A 10,695-nucleotide genomic window follows, 5' to 3' on the forward strand; every position below is an offset into this window, starting at 1 on the left:
AAAGGTTGTTGTCGTTGTGCAAATGATCATTGGACGACACATTAAAAACAATGCAAAATACTTTCCTTTTAGGAATATTAAAGATCAACCTTAACTTCAAATATAGCAAACAAGAACAGAATCAGGGAGTGAGATAATTAGGGAACAGATAGTACAAAGGAGCGAGAGGGTGTAATAGTGTAATAATCATTCAGATATTAAGGCTTGCTGAGCATCCACACAGCAAATGTTTAACCTTTGTTGTTTGTCACTTTGTCATTTCCTTTTAAGAAACCAATAGCAATAGACTTCTAAAGAAGATTTTAAAGCTAATTCCATCATGAATAACGCAATCATTAGTCCTTGAGTATCAGTATGTGCCAAAGGTTTGTTTTTGTGAGTTAGCCATCCCTGCTGGTTTAGTCTCATCTTTACCTGAAAGAACTGTGGATAAGATGGTTAGTTTTGCCTGTCTGAGACTGTAGTGTTGTGTATGTATGTATGTATGTATGTATGTATGTATGTATGTATGTATGTATGTATGTATGTATGTATGTCAGCGAGAGAGAGAGAGAGACAGAGAGAGAGAGAGAGAGAGAGAGAGAGAGAGAGAGAGAGAGAGAGAGAGAGAGAGAGAGCATGTGTGTATGCCTTTGTGTGTGTGTGTGTGTGTGTGTGTGTGTGTGTGTGTGTGTGTGCCCACGTGCGTTTTTGTATCTGCGCACATCCCAAACATCTGCATGCGTTCCAATGCCCCCCCCTAGGGCTCCTGAGTGTGCGGGGGTGGGTGTGTGTGCGTGTGTGTGGGTGAGGAGTGTGTGTCCACCAGCGTCTCCACGTGCTTCAGGTACTGGGCCGTCCGCTTCCTCACCCCCTCCCTACGGACCGGGTCTGGGTCGCCTGGAGAGGGAGAGGTAGAGAGACATACAGAATGAATGGATGGGTAGGGAGAAGAGGACATCTATACACAGATTAATTAAGAGAGAGGGAGAGGGAGAGAGAGAGAGGGAGAGAGAGAGAGAGGGGGAGAGAGAGAGCGAGAGAGAGAGGATAGTCAGAGACCGAGAGAGAGGGAGAGGGAGAGAGAGAGGGGGGGAGAGAGAGGGAGAGAGAGAGAGGGAGAGGGAGAGAGAGAGAGAGAGAGATAGACAACATAAAACATACTATTGACTATTGAGCTATTACCCTTCAAACATCAACAATAGTGAAGGACTAACATGAGAGACACTGCAAACACAGCATTTACCGGATCACTATCTCGGTGAAACACACTCACACACTCTGACCCCTGTGGGACTTCAACCCACAACCCCTGTCCACACCGGAGATAGGAAGAGCACCGCTTAGATCACAGGGGCTAAACCAATCAAAAGCAAGGATGGTGCGAGCGTTACGTAGCAGACAGACAGTGATCTAATAATAGGTCCTCTTTTATCGAGTTGGGGCACATCATGAGACGACAGAGTGCTATTGGCCGACGGTTTGGGGGCGTGGTCACCCGGGGCTGACTAGCTGCAGGGTAAACAGGTACGCTGATTAGCTCCAGTCATTGTGATCCGCAACAAACGATCGTTCATTCACTCAGAGCAGGTCTTATATCTCTGAACTCTTGATATGAAATGGTTGTTATCCATTCTCCCTTCTGCTGTCTGTGTTCCTATCATTTTTTACTCTCAAGAAGTGAAGACAAAATGTTTTCTGGCAGCGGTGGGATTTGAACCCACGCCTCCGAAGAGACTGGAGCCTTAATCCAGCGCCTTAGACCGCTCGGCCACGCTACCCCCATGCCTATGATTGATTGGGGGCGCGAGTCATGACTCACGACAGACGCGCGTGTGAGCGTGAGCAGTCAACCAAGCGGCCCTCTATCTAATGTCTGGGGCGAGCGAGATGCCGACCGAGCCGCTGCCCAGAGAGCAGCTGCTCCGGGCGGACAGCTGAGCCTCCGACCTGAACCGGCTGGTAACCATGGCGATAGCCCAATTAAAACAACTCAATCCATTAAATCGACGCCTGCGCGAGACGACTCACTGGGGAATACATTTAGGCATAAATAGTAGGAACGTAATGTTTAAAATTGAACGCTCCTCAAATCCCTTTGCATTCATGTATTTAATGTCCTGAGTGCTTAACCAAAGTATCTAAAGACTTGATTTTACTGTTTGTATGATGGTTCGTTTACAGACCAGGTATGACCCCTCACCCAGCATGCTAAGATGACGTCCTTAGTTGTCTGTGTACATCCTAAGCAGAAATAGACTTACTTATTTATAAATGTATTTTTTGTAATCCACTTTGATCAGAAACCCTTTAATAAAAACAATAAACACAAATCTTATGGTGCTTTTCATCCAGAAATATCAGAGCTCCCCTGTTTATCTTTAGTGGTTTGCAGAGTTGACCGCTCCAATATGGCAGCGACGTTGACACATCGCAACAGCGGATCGACAAGGTCAAGAATGTTTATACAAACCGCCTCGCTTGTGAAGAGAACTTCCTTAAAATATTTTCTGGCAGCGGTGGGATTTGAACCCACGCCTCCGAAGAGACTGGAGCCTTAATCCAGCGCCTTAGACCGCTCGGCCACGCTACCCTCATATCACACTACCAGTAGTCACAGCAAGAGTCTTTCTCATCTTTCTGCTTGACTGTCCATGAATATTAACGTATAGAAAGGTTATACAAGACCCAGGGTATTTTTAATTATCTGGTGAAGACTTCATTTAAATCTTCAACTCAAAGCTTGAGAGGTGTACTAGTAGGGGAGAACCCAGGTATACTTACATTTACATTTACATTTAGGGCATTTAGCAGACGCTTTTATCCAAAGCGACTTACAACAAGTACATTTGTCATAAGAAGTGAAACAATATATCGCTGTCGGCACAGTAAAGATATTCATAGAACCAAGTGCAAGTACTAACAATCGTTAGGCTAACCCGTTCCCCGCGTACAGCAGTGATAGCAGCTACCGCAGATGCTACACAATTAAGAACTATGGAGAAGTGCAACATAGATCAAGTGCGTACAATACGTGCGTACATTAAGTGCCAGGACGTACAACATACAATGGTGGGCGGGGGGGAACTGGATTGCTATGCAGAGTCTAGGTGACCTCTGAACAGGCGAGCAACTCTGCCGTCCTGACGTCGGCAGGGAGCTCGTTCCACCACTGAGGTCCCAGAACAGAGAAGAGTTGTGACTTCGCTGACCGACCTTTGCTTGCTCTTAGCGATGGCGGCACCATCGCACCATCCCTCCTTGAGCGGAGGGATCGAGCTGGGGTGTGTGGCTTGACCAGTGCTTGGAGGTAGGCAGGGGCAGTTCCATCGATTGCCTTGCATGCCGGTACCATCATCTTGAATCTGACGCGAGCTACTACAGGGGACCAGTGGGGGTCCCGGAAGATGGGGGTCACGTGGGAGAACTTAGGTAGGTTGAACACGAGGCGTGCTGCCGCGTTCTGGATGCGCTGCAACGGTTTAATGGCCGAGGCAGGGAGTCCAGCCAGGAGCGAGGTGCAGTAGTCGAGGCGGGAGATGAGCGGTGCTTGGACTATAGGGGCTGAGCTGCTTCCCTCGTGAGAAAGGGCCGGATCCTGCCAATGTCGTAAAGTGTAAATCTGCAGGATCGGGCCACCGCGGTGATGTTTGCGGTGCAACATAACTGGTGGTCCAGTACCACACTAATGATGTTGATTATGGGTTAAGGAATGCCTATAGCCTCTAATCAACTTTATGAACTTCTACATTGTTTTTTGCTGCTACTATTCGACCACGTTATTATTATTATTGTAAAGCGTATATCACCAACTGCCTCACTTGTGAAGAGAACTTTGTGAAAATGTTTTCTGGCAGCGGTGGGATTTGAACCCACGCCTCCGAAGAGACTGGAGCCTTAATCCAGCGCCTTAGACCGCTCGGCCACGCTACCCTCATGTCACACTACCAGTAGTCACAGCAACCGATTGTCAGTTGATAAGATTATCTCATCCTTTAGCTTGACTGTCCATGAAATGCATCACTCTAAGTATAGAAAGGTTATACAAGACCCAGGGTCATTTTTATCTATCCTTTGAAGACTTCATTTAAATCTTCAACTCAAAGCAGTTGAGAGGTGTAGTAGTTAGTGGAAGGGAACCCAGGTGTACCTAATGATGTTGATTATGGGTTTTAGTATGCCTTAGCCTCTAATTAACTGAGGCCCTGTTTACACAAGGACGCTTGCGGGTAAAAACGACAAAATATTTTATCGAAAGTGCCTTTCGTTTAGACGTTGACAGCGTTTCTGGGGCTTAAAAACACAAAAATCTGAAACCACCCTACAGAGTGGAAAACTTGAATACGCTCCGCCGTAGCGTTTCCGTCTAAACTGCCAAGCCGCATAACTCTGCTCAGATCTGCTCACGTCGCATACGCTTTTACGTCGCATACATGTGCCAGTACAGGGAAATAAACAAACATGTTGGATTATTTCCCTGCGTCGGACCGTCAAGCTGCTCTGGCAGCTCTAATAAACTTACAGGAGTCTTTCCACGAAATGTACAGGATATGTACAGATAGGTTTACTGAAGAGAGAAGGATCTTTTTGGTTTTCGTGGCGTGGATAAGAGAAGAAGGAATATTCTACGAATGCGCTCAGACATGGTGGTGTTGTGTGATGGTGTAGCACAGCACCACCTAGCCGCCTGGCACTCATACCCAATCGAATCCACACACTTTTGCGTCACCGTACGCACGCAGATTTCATCCCGAAAACACTCGTCTAAACGCGGAATAAAAAGTGAAGATGGACGCCACTTTCATGTCTCCTGCTCAGACCGTCATCATATAAACATAGCCTAAATCACCAACTACATCTGTTTTTGCGCCACTAAATCACCAACTGCCTCACTTGTGAAGAAACTTTGTGAAAATGTTCTCTGGCAGCGGTGGGATTTGAACCCACGCCTCCGAAGAGACTGGAGCCTTAATCCAGCGCCTTAGACCGCTCGGCCACGCTACCCACATGCCTAATTCTAGCGCTGAAATTCACCACTATCATGTAATTACTAAATGTGACGTTTTAATATTTATTGACCATTTTATAAAAAAATTATATATTTTGTTGTTACAAAAAAAGTTTTTTTAAAAAAAAAAAAATTAAAAAGATAAATTACAACCATAAAGTAGAATGAGGAGAAGAGACACAACTTTTCCTAAACAGTACTCATTGAAATAAAGATTGGCCTGACTCGTTCCCTCTGTCATCCTCTCACCCATGGCACCGGTCAGCAGCAGGTCCACCGCCGTCCGGTACGCCAGTATGGCCGAGCTGAACTCCCCCTCCTTCTCCTTCTTCATGGCCGCCGTCAGCTCACTGGCCGCCCGGCTCAGGTAGCCCACCTCCCCTCCGTCCTGGTTGGTCAGCGGCAGAGGAAGCAGGTCTGATAGGTCGCTGGAGGAGGAGTAGGGGGCGGGCTCTGGAGGGAGAGAGAGGGGTGGGTAAGAGAGAGAGCAAGGGATATTATTTGTTTGTTTCACTTTTTAATACCATTTACTACCGCTGTATATTATTTGTAGTTTTATTCATATTATTTTCTTAACCGTTTTTTATTTCATTTTTATATTTTACCAAGCTTACATTACTATTTTTCCTTTGTTTTACTTTAACTGCTTAGGCAATATAAATGCCTATAAATGTTCCATGTCAATAGCTATTTTGAATTATTTGAGAGAGAATATTATTATTATGAGGTTGAATTCTGTGACACGAAATGGTTGTTATTCATTCTCCCTACTGATGTCTGTATTCATATCATTTTTTACTTGACAAAATATTTTTTGGCAGCGGTGGGATTTGAACCCACGCCTCCGAAGAGACTGGAGCCTTAATCCAGCGCCTTAGACCGCTCGGCCACGCTACCCCCCATGTGATGATTACATCACTCACAAGAAACTAATGTCGACTCATAACATTACCTCATCTTACTGATTGACTGTCCATGAAATACATCACTTTACACATCAAGTTTAGAAAGGTAATACAAGACCCAGGGTATTCTTAAGTGATCCTGTGAAAACTTAATTTAAATCTTCAACTCCATACTCTTGAGAGGTGTATTAGTAGGGGCGAACCCAGGTGTACTTAATGATGATGATCATGGTTTATGGTATGCCTATAGCCTCTAATTAACTGAATTAACTACTACATCAGTCTTTGCCCCTATTATTCCATCTCTGTGAGAAAGGCCTTTTATGTTCAGAAATACCTAAATTCAGGGGCTTTCTTCCACACTTTCAGTGGCTTCCTTAGAGTCCTAGGTTATGAAGTCCAAGTATGTAACCCTACAGGGATTAGGGTTTCTTTACCACATTGTTGATACTGTAGAAATGTTATTGAAATTAATGGCTCTGAATGGTCAAATTAGACTGAAAAATGATCCCTCTATTGCAGGGGAGGGCAATTATTTTTGAGAAACAGAAAATATTGTGGAGGGCCGGGCCAAAAGGCTGAACTCAATTCTGCATAATATTAACTGTATTTCTTTATAAAAAGCATTAAATAGCTTTGTTTTGAGACAGCCTCAAGGAGTTAGTAGACAATAGAGTCTATTGTCTACTAACTCCTTTCATTTTCTCGAAAATGATGATGAACCGGTTAAAGAAAGGTTTTCATTGGGCGAAAATCCTTGAATTATCTCAAATGATCAGCCATATATTGACAGATAAATGTATGTTAACATACCATGACTTCATAAATGATTGCATGCTAGATCAATTGAATCAACAGGACTTTAATGATATTTTGTAGTGTAAAATGGGTTTATCAAAAGAGATTATGTTGGCCATTGAGCCAAAATGATTACCAGGAAATCCTGGAGTAATGATGTGATGCGAGTGCTATTTATCATCACCATGTTTACAGCAGGGGTCGAAGATGGCCAAATCGTTGTCTGACAGTGGGGGCGGGGCCTCCTCTTTAGGGGGCAGGGCTTGCTCCTCCCCCGCCGGGTCGAACAGCGAATCAAACTCGTCCTGGGACTCCTGTGTCCACTCTGGGGGCGGGCCGGGGGAAGCCACTGCCGTTGGCGTAACACAGGAGAGGTTAAGCTGAGCGAGGAATGCACATTGTATATGGGTTCACAGAATTTTCGTATCCATGCATGTTACCACACAAAAAGGCTTTTCTGTTGATATACAAGTTAATCCAGAACTGCTTAATCCTCAATCTCCATCTAACTCACTATTAGGGTGTACAGTGATTTCATACAGGAAGAACGAACAAACTTATCGACGGCTATTCGACGACCTCCATTTTGTGGTCAGTCAGAGTCTACAATGTTTTCCCTCTATCTTATTGCATTACTATTATTGTTATTTCCCTCAAGTTCCCCCTCAACCCCTCTGGTACCTCTATCGTCCTGTCCCAGGTCACTGAGCTCATCCACCTCCCTCTCCTCCTCCTCCTCCTCCTCCTCCATCACCCCAGGGCGGCCCTCCGCCTCCCCGTAGGCCTCGGACGCCACCTCAGGCTCGCCTAGCTGCAGGTCCAGGTTGGAGCCCAGGTCCTGGGGCAGCACGGGGGCCTCCCTGCCCTCCTCCTCCGGGAACGGCTCACAGTCCGAGGCGCGGCGCTTGGGCAGCGGGATCAGGGGCGGGGGGAGGGGCGCGTCCGACCCGGGGGCCACCAGGTCAAGGGGCCGGGTGACCTCACCGCCCTGGGGGGGTGGGGGGGGGGGGGGGGGGAGGGAGGGGTTAGAAAGAAGAACAAGAGAGGACAAGAGAGGTCAAGACTGGGAGGGAAAGAGAGACAGAAAGACAGGCTGAACTGATGTTTCGATTCATGTTACTAATGTACATTAGGATTTTGTGGATAAGTGTTTTGTGGAGAATGTGTGTAGAATAGAATAGACTAGACTTTAATTGTCATTGTGATGAAGATCCACACAACGAAATTTGCTTATGCAGCCTCTAAAACAATGCTCACATAAACACTCAATAACATGCAATAAATCGTACAAAATACAGAATCAAATAGTGCAAAAGACACATTTTAAGAAGACGTTGTCAAGGCAACATTGACGATGTTGTGCGTGCGTGCGTGCGTGCGTGCGTGAGGCTCACCCTGAAGAAGTCTTTGAGCTGGGGGCTGTTGTAGAGCGCGGGGATGCTGGTGGTGAACAGCAGCATGGCCTCCGCCGCCTCCCGCCGCTCCTCGATCACCGCCCCCTCGAACCGACCTGACACCCAGCGCACAAGTGTGTGTGAGGGGGGGTGTGTGTGGGTTTGTGTGTGTGTGTGTGTGTGCGCGCGTTTGAGAGTGTGTGTGTATGTGTGTGTGTGCGCGTTTGAGTGTGTGTGTGTGTGTGTGTGTGTGTGTGTGTGCTTGTGAGTGTGTGCGAGTTCAGAAACGGACACTACATTCACTCCATATGCAGCAAAAAGCTAAATAAAGAGTGATCTAGATGCAGCGTGGGTTACACATTTGGAGAAATTCACAAAAAGTGAATCAGACATTTATTTTAATTCTTTAAAGGAGAACTAAATGACTGCGATCGAGTATGATGAGGTTGATGGTGCTAGTTGTGAAGATGATGATGATGATGATGATGATTAGAGTGGGGGTGGAGCTGATCAGGATGATGGTGATTGTGAAGAAGATGATGATAATGATGTTTCATGTGGGGATGGCTGATGAGGATGATGGTTATGACGATGGTGTTGACGATGATGATACAGCGATAACGACGACAGTGATAGCGACGATACGGACGCGCACAATGATAACGACAGCGACAATAAACATCAGGTGAAGCTCCGCCTCCTACCAAAGAGCTGGGCGCGAGGGAACGAAGGGAAATCCTCCTGTCTCCTGAAGAGGTTCCTGTGCGTGTAGGCCAGCTCCCCGTGCAACTTCTTGAGCTCCGAGAACCTCCTCCACACCTCCACCTCCTTCACGTCCTCCGGGTGACGCTTGGACACAAACTGGAACCAGGGGCAGAAGGATCAGAACTGTCCCGTTTATCCCCCAAAAGCATTCAACATGGAACGGAGCACGTCATGTCACTACTATACTAGTCGACATTATAATGTCTGGAACTTTGTGAAAGCAGAGTGCAATGGCGCCGAGGTAGGCGACAGTGTGAAGGCCCAGGGTGGAAGCGGATAACTTATGTAGGAGCGTGACTGCTTTTGGGAAAAAGGCTATGTGTGGGTCTTGTTCCCCAGTTTCTTAAAGGCTCGGAGAGGAGAACTCACAGCAACAGCCCAGAAGAAATTAGCAGCAGTGTTAGGCTTAGATTTTAACTCACCTACTCCTTTTAAACTTGCTGTTTGATGTTATTTCGTGTTTAGCTTGTGTCAGAACTATACATTTTGGTGAATAAAACGAACCTTCAAAGATTAGTTATTAATAAGAGGATGCCTTCAGGGAGCAGGGAAGGAAAAACGTCATGTGAGATGAAGGGTAGGTTGTGTGTGTGTGTGTGTGTGTGTGTGTGTGTGTGTGTGTGTGTGTGTACTGCAGGGCATAAGTCTGGTCATGAGGGCTTTGAGGCGCATTAAGCAAATCACAATTGATTTCAGCTTTCCCATAACAGACTATCTTACTGTTCATTTACCACTTAATTTACTTTTAAAAATCAAGAAACATTTATCCACCATGACAATATGTTAAACCGCAGGAAACCGAAAGCTTAGAGGACAACCTGAATGCTTTAATGGCAGCGATAGAAGCCAAACCAACCCTTGCTGTCACTTTGTATTCCGTGTGCCCTTTCTCGTGCGTACGATGGTCCGAAACGGAAAAGAAACGGTAATATTCCTCTTTCACTTTTCGGGACATTGCTGCAATCAGAACCACTGAAAAACAGCATGTATTGATGACTGTCCAGTGTTGTTATTATCGTCAGTCGGTGCTCGCTTCCTGGTCGATGACGACAGACCTTGCGTCGTTACGCTGCAGACGTTCCCTAGCAGCACGTATCCATAATCAAAATACAGTAAAATAGTGCGACACCAGAGGGCGCTGTGGTCTTTAACAATATTATTTAGGCCTATATGTTTTTTGAAGTTTCCTCAGGCCGTTTAACGATTATATATATGTACAGGTAAATTCGTTGATTGATTATTTAATAATTAAATATATTTGAAATGTATTTTATAAATGCACCAACTTGTAAATGAGTGTTGCTGCCTTCAATTTAGCTTAGTATTGTCTGAGTGGTGTTTTCTAATCAAAACAATACATTAAAGAGATCTGTGAAGTCTTTCCTTTGCAAGGATATCCTGTCTGCATTCAGTGCAATTTACATAGGCTTTGCCGGCAAAAACAAGTCCCTTTTGAAACCTGTTCTCCTTTTAATGCTAAATTAGTATTCATTCAATTCTTGGATCTTTTGCATCCCAATGTCAAATCTCATCCAGTTTAACGATTGTACTTTAAAGGAGCATGACCAAATCATTTGTCTTTTAAAACATCAAACCTTTTCTTTACTTCTGCCTTTTTGCTAAGATCAGTACGGCCTCATTCCTACTGTTGCATACTCAACAACACAAAGGTCAAAGTTTAACGGCTACAAGCAGGTCTTTCCTGTCTTGTAATGACCTGTATGATTACACAGGAGGGCTGTTTAACTGCGATAATCAGGGCAAATGTTTAACTTCAATCACAAGTCTCAGCAGCACCTTCAGTTAACCGTGAAATGACACCGGCAAGCTCACTCTAAGTGAAATA

At 45.4% G+C, this 10,695-nt stretch overlaps 1 protein-coding gene across 1 annotated transcript; it reads right to left on the reverse strand.

Moving 5' to 3' along the window:
- Window positions 1–533: 533 nt before the first annotated feature.
- snx15 (sorting nexin 15) lies at window positions 534–9,886 on the reverse strand. The gene is made up of 7 exons (XM_079758411.1): window positions 9,706–9,886; window positions 8,789–8,945; window positions 8,085–8,200; window positions 7,372–7,678; window positions 6,875–7,039; window positions 5,237–5,440; window positions 534–879 (listed from the first exon to the last, which is right to left on the reverse strand). The coding sequence occupies exons 1-7, from the start codon at window positions 9,802–9,804 to the stop codon at window positions 740–742; spliced, it is 1,188 nt and encodes a 395-aa protein (XP_079614537.1). The 5' UTR covers window positions 9,805–9,886; the 3' UTR covers window positions 534–739.
- Between the last annotated feature and the right edge of the window lie 809 nt (window positions 9,887–10,695).

This window comes from Pollachius pollachius (assembly GCF_949987615.1).
Source record: "Pollachius pollachius genome assembly, chromosome: 20".
Lineage (NCBI taxonomy): Eukaryota > Metazoa > Chordata > Actinopteri > Gadiformes > Gadidae > Pollachius > Pollachius pollachius.

Excerpts from the sequence above, each read along its gene's own strand:
- snx15 (XM_079758411.1), bottom strand. The coding sequence starts at position 9,804 with ATGTCCCGAAAAGTGAAAGAGGAATATTACCGTTTCTTTTCCGTTTCG. Across the intron at positions 8,201-8,788 it reads CCCTCGCGCCCAGCTCTTTG|GTCGGTTCGAGGGGGCGGTG; the intron begins GTAGGAGGCGGA and ends GCTGGGTGTCAG. Across the intron at positions 7,679-8,084 it reads AGCTCAAAGACTTCTTCAGG|GGCGGTGAGGTCACCCGGCC; the intron begins GTGAGCCTCACG and ends CCACCCCCCCAG.